At 46.2% G+C, this 15,524-nt stretch overlaps 1 protein-coding gene across 1 annotated transcript; it reads left to right on the top strand.

Annotated features, from left to right (window-relative positions):
• The first annotated feature begins 3,972 nt into the window (after window positions 1-3,972).
• Window positions 3,973-6,771, top strand: LOC136494548 (uncharacterized). The gene has a single exon (XM_066490697.1). The coding sequence runs from the start codon at window positions 5,192-5,194 to the stop codon at window positions 6,506-6,508; it is 1,317 nt and encodes a 438-aa protein (XP_066346794.1). The 5' UTR covers window positions 3,973-5,191; the 3' UTR covers window positions 6,509-6,771.
• Window positions 6,772-15,524: the final 8,753 nt, after the last annotated feature.

Genomic DNA, 15,524 nt, shown 5'->3' with positions numbered 1-15,524 from the left:
GACCACCGCTTATGTGCCTACTCTAGGTTTAGGCCTAGTGTTTAGTGAGGTTTACATACCTCTTACCATTCGGTGCTTGCGCGCACCATTATTGTACATCGGAGGGGCTTATAGTCTTGCAAGATCACACCAACCACGTTTGTGGTGTGGCCGCCACCGTGTACCGAATGGAACAAGGCCCGCGACGTTTCAGCCGGAAGCTTGATAATGAAGACGGCGGAGAGCATCTGGGAGAGGCTTGCCGGAAGGCACGTCGGAGACCCACTTGCGCGTGGGGAAGGTCCGAGGCTATCCACGGAGTTGCCCGACCGGAAGCTTGGCCCTTGCGAGGGATTTCTTGCGAGGGGCTCCAACGAGGACTAGGGGGAAGCTTGCGCGCTTCTCGATACCTCGGTAAAAATACCAGAGTCGTCGACGGGAGTTTGCATATCTCTACCTTGCTCTTTAGCTTCTGCATTTACATTGATTGTATTACTCTTTTTACGGTAGAGATAGCAACACACTAGTAAAACTGTAGTTGCACATTTAGATAGTTTATCTTTTGCATAGGTTTTGCTAAAGTTAGAAAAAGTGGCCATAGTTTAGAAGTAGAATTTTAAGTTGCCTAATTCATACCCCCTCTTAGGCGTCACGGTCCCTACAATCCATTTCTGAATAAATTAATTCGTAGAGTTGCCTTAAGTCAATTTTTAATTTGGTCGAATTTATAGAAAAAGCGACAAGAATTATAACACTAATTTAGTATCATTAGATATATTGTGTTTTGTTAAGAATTAATCATCTCAACTTTGGCCAATTATATGAAAAATATTAATATTTATAGTACATAATAAATATCATTAGATAGATAATAATATATTTTTATAATGCTTTTTGAGGTATAAGTATTGTTAAATTTAAGAAAAGTTAACTTCTAATTCTAGGGTGACATTTTTTTAAGATTGAGGGAGTAGTTAAGGCCCTCTTTGGCAATAGTCAAGAGGTTTCAGCTTCTCCTAACGAATGTAGTGTACACTATTATGTGTCACGAAGCTCTTTTTCTCCCTTCAGGACAAAATGAACTACCAAAGAGGACAAGCCAGTGAAGCGAGTCTGGAGAAGCTTCACTGGCTTCTGATGCAGTAGCGCTCCAATGTAAAAGCCAAAGCTACAGTACAGAAGTCGAAGCTCTTACAACCCGGTCAAAGAGGCCGTAAATATCCCTCGTGACCGTCGCTCCAAGTCACATCTCTTCCTGGTCGCCCCCCGCGTCCCATGCCTGCTTTTTTTTTTTCACTAGGCAGTGACTAGGGAGCAGTGGTGGTCAAATAATGAGACAGCTGGCTCCAGCACTGTTGATGCCCACATGAATCGTTGCTCGTTATTAGGGGCGTATTTTGGTTGGCTGGATGGCGGTTCTCTGTATTCCATCCTGGCCCTAGCCTGGCACGCGTAGCTTCCTCACCGCATCCTGGCTCACGATCTGTTTCTGGCCGGCCTAGCTCACGCGCGCAGGCAACGTGATCGTGCGTGATAGAGCGGTGATTCATGCTGGGCATTTTCACCCAAAAACCAAACCGAACCGAACTAGAATGTTTTTTTTTTTTTTTTTTTTGGCTTCGGCTTCGGTTTCTGTATTCTGAAACTTTGGTCATTGGCTTTGACTTCGGTTTGCACTTCAAACCGAACCGTAAATCGAGCTTCAACGAACGAGCGACCTATGTGCGTTTAGTAGGCCACCGAATAAGTGACCTGTGTGAGTGTGTGTCTCCCTCCCGCAGCCCCGCTACCGGCTCGGTAGCCCACCTCACCACCCCATCCCAAGCAAAGGCCACCAAGGGCTACCATCGCTACAACTACTCCCCGCTGTCCATCAACAGCCATGAGCCCACAACACCCGGCCACAACGCATTCCAAACCCTAACCTACCTATGGCAGTGTGTCCGGGCGACGATGGCACTTGCGATTTGCGAGCAAGGAGTGGTGACGGCGTGGACCAAGCCGCTGAATGCGTGCACTGTTGCTGTGTGGGACTTCTAGTTGCGACCTATGGGCGGTCAGGCGGGGGCGGCGTTGCGGCGAGCAGGGGTGGTATGGCCGCGTGCGAGGCTACGAGCGCTGGGCGACGCGGACGGGCAGTGGTTGGGGGCGGCGCGGTCGCTCGTGCCACCTATAGGCGACATGGCATCCGAGCAGTGAGCAGCGGGGCAAGCGGCAAGAAGAAGCATGGCGCTATGGAGAGGGAAGGAGAATTTTCGGTAGAAACCGAACGCCAAACTAATTACGTTGAAGCGAAATCATCAGTTTCTCTTTCTTTTTACAGCCGATCGGTTTCAATCAGTGCAAACCGAAGTTTTCTCAAACCGTTGAAACTGAACCAAACTGTCGGTTCCACCCCGGAAGACGCGATGATCGTGGATGCCACGCGGACGCCATCAACCGTACTCCATCCCCTCATACGACCTCTGCCGATAGATGCCTCAAATGCTTCACCGAGTGAATCACAAAGGAGAGGCAACCAGCACTCCTGGAGCAGCCTGGAGATGATACGGCCCATGGCGGATGTGCACCGCCCGTGCTCCCCAAGAGGAGCAAGCGGATAGCGGCGCAGAGCATATCACATATCCCGACGTCCAAGCGAGTTGAGCACCTTGTTTTGAAGCACCTAGGACTATCAAGTGGGATGCCCTCTCCGTTGACGTCGGCCCTGAAGATGTATGAAGAAATCTTCAGCAGTGACCTCGGTAATATGCAGGCAATACGTGAGTTGTTCTCAGCAGACGACGTGGGTGCGCAAAAGGCATAGGCCTCCTAGGCGGCGCCGCAATTTGGGTTGCTCAGTGTCTAATATAACAGCGTAGCTTTCAGTACACTAGAGAGGGTCCGAGCGTCCATGTACAACTCTTCTGACCCTTAGGGCACTACTAAGACACGTTGTATTAAACTTTTTCTCTACCTTAAATCGAGAAAAAAGGTACAAGTTCATCAGCATCTGAAAATAATATTCTCCTAGGGGACGGTCTGGTGCAAAAACTTGTTACAGCAATATAAGATTAGAACAACAGAAACTTGTTACAACCACCATTATTGACTACTAGTAATATTTAGCTGATTGTTATGTATCCACTATCCAGAAATTTTAGAGGGGCACCTGCAATTTTGTCAGTACATAGGACATCTCTGAACTTGTCAAGATTCTATGTTTCTGAAGTTATAATCGTACTGTTACTCCCTCAATTAAGTATAGTGGCATTACTGTTTTCTCTTTACAAAACTGCATCTGTTTTCACCTGTAAATGTTTACATACATGCAGAGTGGAGACCACAAAGTTGCACCGGTTGGCAGATTCAGAACATGAAACTGAGAGCAAATTATACTGTTGAATCAGATGTAACTTTCAGGATATTATGTGTGAAAGCCAAAGCAAGTGATATTTGCTACTAGAGTTAAATATACTGGCAATTCTTGAACTTGTGGCGCTATGCCACTTAAGTCCACGAACATCCAAAATTGAAATTTGTCCCCCTAAACTTCAGCCCGATCGGCTCGGACTGGCTGGCTGGGCTGGCTGGCCAGCCCCTCACATGATACTATTCACATGAACCAGCCAGTACTTCTCTCTCACATAAACGAACCAACCAACCGAACAGGCTGCTTATTAAGTCGTACACCACACGTCCATAACCCTTGGAAAGAACCTTCCGTCCTTACGTGGCTGTGCCAACGTGGAGGCTAAGCAAATGTCATCCGCACATGTGGACGCTGAACCCTTGCGCAATATGCAGCAAGCCCCTTCCCTTTCCCCGAATCCGATTTCATTTGCTCGTCCTTTCTCCGAAGGATTCAACATGAAGGATGCAAGAATACGTTAACCTGAAATCTGAGAAGAGAATTGCATTGCTTTCTTGACTAGCATGAAATTTGATAATTGCATTGCTGTCTGGAAACAAGACAAAGGATGACTCAGTTTTTTTGGTAGCCGTCCTGAAAACTCCAACCCATTCTAGTACTAAACTTGCAATACAAAACCAGAATTGCCTACTATCCATCTGCTTCAATTCTGAAATTCTGAACCGCATGCAACTGCTCCCCGGGGCCCGTCGCTACGGCGTGATGCACACCATCACGGAGTGGGGGCGGCGGCCGCATCTCGCATCTCCCACCGTGATCACAACCCCTCCGATCTCCTCCTCGTCATCGTCGTCGATGTTGTGTTCACCGCCGGCTCCTCCTCTGGGATCACCTCGTTGTAGACCTTCCAGATCACCAGGCCATTGGCGCTGGGGTGCCGTGGAACACGACGCCGCGGGCGCGCAAGGCGGGCGCAGTCTCGTTGAGGCGGTACTCCTTCATCCTCCACACCGTCTTCTTGCCGGGGTCCCCGGCCTCGTGGAACGCGAACCTGCGGCGGAACCCGTAGACCTCCCCGTCGTCTCCGACGTACTCCTTCTCGGCGCCGTACCGCCGCCAGCACCCACCAGCTGCCACGTCCCGGACGTCGTCCTCGCTGCCGCCCCCCACGCCGGATCGGCGGATCCTCCTCCCGCCGCCGCGGGCCGCGTGGTGAAGTAGTAGTCCCAGACCTTGTCGTGCAGGCCCGTGTTGCAGCGCGGGAACGGGAGCGCCTCCGGCCGCACGGCGTACACGTCGACGCCGTCGGCGACGAAGCCCTGGTAAGGCTCGTCCGGGACGCGGCCGAGCGCCATGGGGAGGAGGTAGCGCTTGAGGAGGCAGGGGCCATCGGGATGGAAGACGCAGCCGAAGGGCAGCTCCGGGAGGGGCCGCGGCGCCTGGACGGGTGCGGTGGCGCCTTCCGGTGTCCGCGCCATGGATGGATCGCTCACGCTCACTGGGCCGGGTTGCACTGAGAACCTGAAACGGACGATGGAAGCTTCTGGAGTCGCCGCCAGATTTTAATTCCCCACCAAGATCACGGAGTCGCCACGCCCCTTGAGCTTCCAACGCTGTTTCGGCGCTTCGCCCGAGCAGCGAAGGAAACCGATCGAATCAGATCAAAACTGACAAACGTGTTCCTATGGCCTGCAAGATACCTGTGCTGGGCTTTCCATAGCAGCAGCCGCAGGTAAAAAGTCTATTAGTACCCCGATCGAGCCGCCAGCCTTGGAAACCAGACCGCCCCGGTCAGCTCTGCTGCTCCCGCCTGAGATCCACCGCTCCGGCGTCGCACTCCTGGCTGCTCTGCTCCCGCTGATGAGTAAGGGCAGCTTGCTGCTGTGCTCGCTGGTGCTGGCGCAAGTCTGCATCGTCCAGCTGTGCCTGATCTCGAGCTGGCAGCTGACCGCAGGCCAGGCTGGGGGCAAGTTTTTGTGCCACCAAGATCCGATCGGGAGGCCGCCGCGGTTGATGTCAAACCATGGCCGCGAGCAGCTCCACGGCCACAGCTCTGATTGGATCTTCGACGAGGAGCTCGCTGACGAAGGGTATGCGAGCGACGGTGGAGGCGTGCCTTCGGAGGAGGAAGAGGGGTGGCTGTCTGACGATGACGGCGGCGGTGGAGCCAAGGGCAGCAGCTCCGTTAGCGGCGGCGGTGATGTCGAATGCCCCGAGTGCGGGAAGTTCTTCAAGAACGATAAATCTATGTTCGGCCATCTCCGGAGTCACCCGAACAGAGGCTACAAAGGTGCTACTCCGCCCGTGAACAAGCTGAAGCTGTCGCCGGAGACGGCCGCCGCATCGCCTTCTTCCCCATCTCCGTCTCGAGGTACCCATCAACCAAGCGCCCGACGTGATCGTCCGCTAACCCCGTTCGAGCTAGTATGTACCTACGCAATGCTCACTTTGCCATACCCAGAGAACAGTCAGTCAACCCAACAGGTGCCGCCGCCGCTGGCGCCGCCTTCTTTTTGTGAGAGGGAAACAAATGTCGGCGTCATCGAACAAGGTGTAGGCACCAGCAATATGACAGCTGCTGAAGCACACGCTGATCAATACGGTGGCTCCATTGTGAAAATCCCCAAGAAGAGACGTAATATGCTCAAAGAAATCAGCGAGGCAGATAGGAAGAAGACGAAGCAGACGAAACTTGTGCCACCACCGCCTCCGAAGGAGAAGGGTCCGTACATCTGCAAGTATTGCTACGCAGAATTCTCGACGCACCAGGCCCTGGGTGGGCACATGGCCGGCCATCACAGGGACAAGAAGGTCCAGACACTGAACGATGCCTCGTCCACGGCACACCAGTCGTCCAGGGCACACCAGGGCATGGCTGCCCAAAGCCAGGATGGGAAGCTGCAAGTTAAAGGCGGTGGTGACGATGACGACGGTTGGCGTGACAGCGGTCTGTCTCTTCGAAGGGGCCTCTCCATGGCATCGAACGTGCCGCGGCAGTCTGGGCAGGCGTCGGGAGGGCAGATGATAAAGATGAGGCAGCAGCACTCAGGAAGGAGGAGCGATGGCCTGACATTGGCAGCGCCGGCGCCCGCACAGACTCCGACTCAAGCAGACGACAGAGGTGGGCGAAGGCTGTTGAACATTGACCTCAACGCCGAGGCTACAGAACAGGAATAGAAGGCACCCAAATCTTTTGAGTGTTCATTCAGAAGAGTCAGAATACTTTTTTTTATTCAGATAATAAAGAGACTTGCATGCTGTATGTAGCAACTTATTATGTAGTTGTTTGTGAAAACAGTTTGTGCCTGTATCTAGAGAACAGCAACAACCAGCATCAATGTCCCAATCCCAGATGATAAATCATGAGGTCAAGGATTGACTCAGGGTTTTTTTTCATAGGCAACAGGAGGGTTCACCTACTAATTAATATACATATTAGAGAGAAGAAGGCAAAGTCTCAGTGCAATAGATCAAGAAACAAAGAGAAAAAAATACACAAAATTCTGTAGCCATGTTTCTATGAGAGGAAGGTAAGCTTTTTTAGCACAATGGAAAATAGATGACAATTGCAGAAGTGTCTTTGAACATATCTTTGCATTAGGGTGTAGTGTAGTTGGTGCATCCCTCTGAAGATGAAATTGTTTCTCAATGACCAAATACTCTAGCACATAATGATTATTGATTTCCATAAAGAATGGAAAACTGCTTCAAACCTTATACAAAACCTCAAAAGGATTATGGTTCGTCTAAATTTGTGATAGTACAAAACCTTATACAAATTCTCTTATGCTTGTTGCTGTGATAATTTATTTTTAAACCTACCTTCCATTAGAAATAGCATGGCAAAAATTTGATAATGAGTATTTATTGACCTTATGCTGCTTTCACTAGAAAAACAGTATCATCGGCATATTGCATATGGGTGATTCCTCCCTAGATCAGATGTGGCACAACCCCTTTAGGACACCCTCTTGTTTAAGTTGTTTAACTTTAAACAAAGTGTGCTCCAAAGCATCCTCAACCAGATTGACGAGAAAAGGAGATAAATGGTCTCCCTGTGTTAATGCGTGCACACATGTTGACCTAACAAACACAGCCTAAGCTTGACCAGTGTATGGCACAATCTACTTTTCCTCTTGCGTTTGTGGCTTCATATCTTGCTGATGGAAGAGAAGAACAATCGCCTTGATGGTCTCCACACCTTAAAGAACCTGCTTCTCCAGCTCAGAGCCCTACCCAATATGTAATAAAACAACACATCATACAGATAATCTCAGTAGGAGATTTGACTCTTTTTTTACCAAACCAGGTTGCGTTCCTAGTCCTCCAAATGGCCCAACATACAACAGCAAGGCCCATAGCATAGATAAGATTACCATTTGGTAAATTGATTTTGATCCAAGCCAAATATTGGTCAAAGGTGCTAGGCCTACATCAGCCCCTATTGCATAAACAATCAAACTCCACACATATTTAGCAGTAGTACATAAAAAAGAGGTGATTTACACTTTTCTTTCTTGTACAAAAGGCACAAGATACATTTCTTTTGTCAAGATGGCTTCACAAAGGGTAAGCCATAGGAAGCCTTTCACTTTCAAGGGAAAGTTAGCTTTCCAAATGTGTTTGAAGCTTAGCCCAAACTCATTGCTACATAAGTGTTTGCATGTCGATTTAACAGAGAATAACCTAGATTTCTCCCAATCCCATCTTGCTTATCCTGAATTTCATTAGTGGAGCATCTAAACAGTATGTCTTGCAACCTCCTCAGCTGATTTTATAACTCATGCAACCATCTTCTAAAGGTAAGGTGCCAGTTTTTCAACCTCATAGTGTATACAGAACAATCTTGTTCATTACTTGTCTAAAAAAGGTAAGGAAATTTGTCCTTAAGTGACACTTGACCACACCATTTATCATACCAGAAGCTTGTATGTTTACCATTTTCAATCTCCATACTTCAATTCTGCTCTTCATATAGATGTGTTTTAGATATTTCTTCCTGCCAATTTCTTGCCAAATGCCACTGCCATTTTCAATCTTCCACCACCATTTACAGAGAAGACTGATGTTCATTCTTCTCAGATTTTTAATCCCTAAACCCCTTTCTACTTAGGTTAGTGATCCTGGCCCACTTGTGTAACACCCTCGGTGTTACACCCTAAACAAACCACTAAACCATATCATGAGCATCATGTTTATGTGATAAAGCATGTGATAAAGTGTGTAGATCAATTTCTTGTAACCTAAAATGACTAATAAAAATGTTAAATAAAAGTTGATTCAATAGCTCATATATATCAAGTAGCGTTGAAACCCAATTTTTATTAAGCAAAAGCATTATAGAACATGTGTGTGACACTTAAATAAAGTTTGGAGTATGGACTTTGTAGATGACAATGAAATCCTTGCTGTTGAAAAATAACTTCGCTAGCCAATGCTTCTAATGGCCTAGAAATGCAACTTGGAATCAAGTTCAGCTCAAAGACTTAGAATATTTTCAAGTTTATATACAACAAGACAATGCCATGTTTGGCAATTTATTTTGTGAAATCTAGATAAGGGATGGTGTCGTGTTTTAGCTCGGGTTGGTAGCATCACATGTCATCTTGAGCATGGTGAAGATAGTTTAGCTCCAGAAGCAACCGTTTAGTTGTTATAGGCGCTTTAAAATTCATGCAAGATGCGATTTCAGGCTAGTTCACCGGGTGAGCGCGGTCACCACGTCTTGGGGGCGCGACGTCGCCAAGCCGGCTCGCTCTGTGCGTGCACGCACACTACCACCGTGGCCGACTACGACTACCCTGTCCTGGCCGCCACTGGCTCTGCCGCGTGGAGCCGCTAATGCTGCTCGCACGGCCGAGCGGCGTGGCCACCTGCCTTGCCACGCTGCCGCCCTACCAACCCGCCTCGTGTCGTGACACAGCCGCCACAGGTGTCGTCGCTTCACCATCACGTCTATACCTTCCTCTGCACCCCTACCCCGCTGCTGACCCGGTTTGGTGCTCGCCATTGCCGCGCGCATGTGGTGGAGCTCACCATCGCCTTGCCATTTATGGCACTGTGGCTGCACAGGCCATGTCGGTCAATGGATGCACATGCTTGTCTGATTGCATTCGCACGTGTGATGCCATGATCGCACCAATCACATCCCGCCAAGGCGAGGCCGTGCTAAGCCCACCTGCTGGCCCCGTCTCCCTCTTTCGCTCTGTTGACCGCCGTCGAGCCGCGCCACCAAATTACCCAGCAATCGATCACCTCCATTCAATTCATCGCATCCACGGTTTTACCATCACGTCCTCTCGCTGCTCGACCCCACCTAGCCATGAAGAAGGCACTACCAAGCTCCAATTTGGAGCTTTTCCCCGCCGCTGTGCCATTAAGGCCGCGCTCGGCCATGGTCGAGGGCAGCCCTCCTACCACCCATCCTGAACCAATTCACCTGCACCACTAGCTTTGCCTTGACTCCCTCTTCACCCTGCGCACCTTAGCCGAACCGCTACCGCCTCCCCATCATCGCTGACGCGTCCATGCCGTCGCGGTGCGCTGCCGCACGACTCGGTCGTACGTGGCCAGCCCTTCTCCATCACCCTCTTCTCCACCCACCACCTCGGCTAGGTCCACGGCAGTCTCTTGATGCTCACTCACTAGCCAGTTAGGTCCTTAGGTGCTCTGGTTCGCCAGGGTAGTCATGCCACTGTCGTGGATGATCGCACGCCACCGTAGCTAACTCTAGCACATCCCGTTGCCCCGCGTTGCTGCTCGGCGTAGGCGGTGGGACCATAGTTGAATGTTGGCATGTCCGATGAGCCAGTGTGGGTCTCTGGTGGCTGGCGTGGCCACCCCATGCCACCGCTCACCGTGTCGCCGGGCATGGGTTAGCCGAGGGTGCGCGCGGGGAAATTCTAGGGAAGCCTGGGGGTTAAGTGAGAAGGTCTGAGAGAGGGGAAAATAGTGTTAGTACTTAGTTGTAAATTGGGAGGAGTTCGAGGTCTGTTTTGCAAAATCGTCAACGCGCGCGGGCTTTCCCCGGCGCTGGCCGTGTCCGCGTGGGCCGTATCTATGGGCCGCCTTCGAGTGCTGGGCCACGCGGGCCGCGCGTGTGGTCCATGCGGGAGATTCACTTTTCCTTTTTTCTAAGGAATTAGAAATGGTTGTCTAATTTAATTTCTGAGCTAATCTTTGATAATTAATATAAAATCATATAGGTGTCCAAAAATTATGAAACAAATTTTGTTAGGTTCATAAAGTTGTGATATATCTATTGGTGTATTTAGTTTATACTTATATGTGTTGATATTAGGAGTTATTAAATCATTTGAGAATGCTTAATAATATTAAGTTAATTATTGTAAAAAAAATTATGGTAAATTGGTGATAGCTTTAGTCCTAATTTTTTATGGTAGCTTCATTGTCTTATTATGTGCTCACTGTCATTTTTGTAGCCTTAGAATAGACTAAGCATTAGGGTAGTTAAATGCTCTTTGTTTTAACATACATTAAATCACTAGTAGAAATAAAGATATATCCTTAATTTGCCAAGCTAAGGGTTTGTTAGTTGAACCCAACACTTTGCTTGATGAAGATGATAGTTAGCTTAGTATCTTAATCATTAGAGCTAGCTTAGTAGCTTGGTGTGCGTATTCTTAATTTAAGAGTTATTGTTGCCTAAATGCTAAATTGTTGCATCATCATCGTATGCATGTAGAGAACGAGTTGATGAAGATAGTGACCACAAACTATTACGAGTTCGTCGAGATCGTCGAGGAATATGAGGAGGAGGTCCTAGAGCCACCACCGACTGACTCGGCTAACACCGTGCCTGTCCAAGGCAAGTCTCGGTGCATAACCCTTATTTTTTATAATCACTATATGTATATATGTGATGTGCATTTACGTTATATGAATTTTATGGAAACCACATGTATAGATATATTTGTCCTATGAGTCTTACTAGTGTAGGTTCGAGTAGCTACTATGCTTAGATTTTCGGTAGCGTGAGTAACCTGCCGTTACTCACAATAGGTGATTATTATAATTACTCTCATGATAAAAATGATGAAAGGAAAATAAAGACCGGGTAGGGATATGGTATGGGTATTGGTGGGTGTAACGAGTTGTGTCCTGTGGTTACGGGGCTTAGCTTGGTTACACTATTTTTCTTGTCCGTGTCGATTTAGGACAGTCTGTTGCTGTGGACGGTAGTCAGGTCACAGACTTATTATCTTGAGCACATACCTGCTTATGGGAGCAGAAAGGCTCGTTACACTTTTGTCGTGGGTTTCGGCTCTTTCTAGACCGGCTGATTGGAGGCGGGGAAATGTGGAGGTCTAAGCACCATATTAAGACCAGGTCTCAAGTGTGGGGCTTGGAGTCCAAGTTTGGACGGGGATCTAGACCCCTCGATAGGAGTGAAATGGGTTGGTCTAGTTTGTGCCTGGGGTACAAGCGATGCGTGTGTTTTAGGGTACCCAGCTAGGATACATTGGTTCACGAATCGCCTTTTCTGTGAGACAGTACGACTTGGCTATGGTCTAGCACCATAGTAAGAACTGAAATATGAAAGATAGTAAAATAGTTCTGATTGCTCAACCCTTACTTGAAAGTAGAACATGTGCTTACCTAGAATGGTTAGCTAATGAAGTAATCATGACTGCTAATTAAACTTGATCTTAAGGACGTACTTCTAGTAATGCTTTTTGCAAATAAAAAGAAAATAACAAACCCATATTGCCTATCATATTCTTGGAGTCGGGAAACTATTCCCACTAGTCCGGTAAGTCTTGCGAGTACATTGTGTACTTAGGGTTTATTTTATCCTGTTGTAGGTGTAACTTGAGGAGTAGCTCTTGTGTGGAGGATTCTTCTAGTGGGCACAGATAGATCCTTGTATTGTTTCCGCTAGATGTTTATTTTCATTCCGCTGTTTAATTATCGCACTCTGAACCCTGGTATTGTAATGAATAATTTTCAAAAACTCTTGTTGTATGAAATGGACTAAGTATTATAAGCTCGTACTCATTATTGAATTTTGGAGATAAAATGTGGATTGATTCGAGTTCTCCCGTGGGGTGTGCTCGACGGAACTGTCCGATGTAGCTAACTTTCGGGGTGTTTAGTGTCTAGTGGAAGACGAGCGTCTCCAAAAACGTGTTATTTCGGGCGGTTCTGCCAGAACTTGATCAAATAGTACTTTCTTTTTAATCTCCCCCTACCAGAAGAATCTTTTTCGAGCAGTGTCCATTTTCCTGATAGTTGTGATAGGGAGTAGTACATGGACATATCATACATAGTAATGTTGCTTAGACTTGAATTTATGAGCACCAATCTACCTCCAAGACTCAAAGAGCTCCCTTGCCGGCATCTAATCTTTTGAACATTTTCTCCTCAATTGGGATTCAGTCAGTAACATGAAGTCTGCAGCCCAAAAAAAAGGAACTCCAAGATACTTAATAGACGATCTACCAATAGCACAGCTGAAAATATTGGATAATCCCAAACCCTTGACATCTTTTTGACTAGCCATCATAACCTCACTCTTGGAGAAATTGATTTTTAAACCTGACATCTCATAAATGTAAAGAAGTAACTTCAGATTTGCAACTTGCTCTTTGTCATCTTGAATGCACTGAATGTTGTCATCTGCATACTGTAGAATGACCACACCATTCTCAATATACTCTGGCACCAACCCTTCACTCAACTTGTTCTTCTGGTCTAAACATGTCATTTTAGCAAGGGTATCAGCGGCAATATTGAAAAGGAAGGGGATAGAGGATCCCCTTGTCTCACTCCTTTCCCAGACTTGAAATGTTTACCAAAAGTATTATTCACTTTAACACTCAAAGTTCCAGAAGTTATCACTAATTTAATCCAGTCACACAATTTTTGACAAAGACCTCGCTGTTTGAGACATTCAAAAAGGAAGTCCTAGCTAATTTTGTCATAAGTTTTTTCAAAATCAAGTTTTAACACCACCCCATCGTTTTTCTTAACTCTGGTGTCATGAAGAATATCATGAAGTGCCATCACACCATCCATGATATTTCTATCTTTATTAATAAAACCAGATTGGCCTTTACTAATTATTTTCCCCCATCACCTTCTCAAGCCTCAACATCAGAGCCTTGGTAAAGATTTTATAAATGACATTTAACAAACATATAGGTCTGTACTACTAGATTTTATTGCCTTCCTTTATTTTAGGAAGCAAGGTTATAATGCCATAGTTAAATCTACCAATGTCCAACTTTAGCTTATGAAAATCATTGAACAAGAGGAGCAAATCATCTTTGATAGTATCCCAACAGTGCCGATAAAATTCAATATACAGGAAAATGATCAGGTGGTGCAGTGTTTCTCTCCTAGAGAACACCACCTCTTTTATTTTATTAAAAGAAAAACTCTTTGCTAAGTTCTTCATTTTCTTAGACATTGATCTTTTCCACTTGTTCCCAATAGTTAGGATCCATATGGAAGTCAGTATGATTAGAAGGGCCAGAGAGCTCCTTATAATATTGAGATGCATGCTCAACAATGGCAACATTCCCCACAATCAACTTGTCATTATGTTGCAAACAAAAGATGGTGTTTTTTCTTCACTTGTCATTAGCATTTTTATGAAAAGAACTAGTGTTATTATAACCTTTCAACAACCACATCAAATTAGATCTCTTGTGCCAATAGCTCTCTTCCTCTTCCAGAAGTTTGAGCATTTCAGCCTGTATAAAAGATTTTCTATTGACCTTTTCAGCCGAAACAATCTCCACCTCCTCTTCATTTTCTAGATCATCAAGCTCCTGGATTAATAGATTTTTATACTTTCTAGTATGTCCTTTAAGACTTTGACCCCACCCTTTCAAAAAATTTCCTAACTCTATCCATTTCGATACACCGAGTATCAATGGAAGATTTAGATGTGACTTTTGTGACCAAATCTCTTGAATTTTCATGTTAAACTCAGGTTGTTTGAGCCAGGAAGTTTCAAAGCAAAAATGGCTTTGAGCCCCTATTTTGCTCTAACTCAGCCCTCAAAATTAAAGGGTTATGATCAAACATATACCTTGGAATTTTCTTAAGATTGCAAAGGGGACAATTTTATCAATTTTCAGACATCAACACTCTATCTAACTTCTACAGAGTAGGGTTTTCCTATTATTACTCCAAGTTCTCTGAGTTCATAAGTATTGATGACCAAATTCATTAGGTATATATATTTCTAAATTGGTTGACATTATTTCCTGAAGGAATCAATGATCATTTTCATCACTTCCCCTTTATTGATTTCCCATTATCCTTTGTAGAAAGAAATACCAAATCTATTGTAACAACCTAAAAATTTCATCTTTTCAAAATAGATTAATTTGAATTGATTATGCAATTATATGAGCATTCAAATGTAGGAAATTAATATTTTTTATCTAATTAAAAACAACTATAACGATAGACACATGTTTATGCATACATGCTAGTGCACCTTTTATTTTTGTATTGTGTGGTTTTGATCAAAACTGAAAAGGGATTCAAAATCTATTTGAAAATAGCTTTGAAAAACTCCGAAAATAAAAAAAGATTTCTTCCTCCCCCTCCCTCCTTTCGGCCTTCTGGCCTGCTCCAGCCCAGCTCCCTCTGCTCTCACCCACGGCCTGCACCACCAGGCTGAGGCCCAGCTAGGAGCCAGGCCCGCTCGCCTCGCCCGCTGCTGGGCCTAGGCGCAGTAGCAGCAGTCGCCTATCCCGAGCTCCTCTCTCTCTCTCCCGCAGCTCTAGGGCTGGATATCGAGCCAGTCGGCTCGGCTCGGTCCAGCTCGAGCTAGCTCGTTAGGCTAACGAGCCAGCTTGACTTGGCTCGTTAATATTATGAGCTAGAGGGACAGCTCGGTTCGGCTTGTTATCGAGCTTGAGCTGGCTCGTTTAGCTCACGAGCTACTAAAAAATAGTGCACACATGTTTATAATGTTTATGCTTCATTAATTCTAGAAGATGACGTCCACCATTATGCAACCATACATGATTAATACATATCAGGTTCATCAAAAGTATCAACTATGCAACATAGCTGGTTCATCCATGATCATACAGTTCCAGCATACTGCCTAGTTACTTGTCATCATAAACTTAGGAAAGTCTACAGATTCAATATCGGCATCGTCATCTTCATGGAAAACAATCCATAAAATCAACATTTAAGTACCACA

This window comes from Miscanthus floridulus, chromosome 11 (genome assembly GCF_019320115.1).
Source record: "Miscanthus floridulus cultivar M001 chromosome 11, ASM1932011v1, whole genome shotgun sequence".
NCBI classification, from domain to species: domain Eukaryota; kingdom Viridiplantae; phylum Streptophyta; class Magnoliopsida; order Poales; family Poaceae; genus Miscanthus; species Miscanthus floridulus.
This window is presented reverse-complemented; position numbering and strand designations above follow the sequence as displayed.

Excerpts from the sequence above, each read along its gene's own strand:
- LOC136494548 (XM_066490697.1), top strand. The coding sequence starts at position 5,192 with ATGAGTAAGGGCAGCTTGCTGCTGTGCTCGCTGGTGCTGGCGCAAGTC.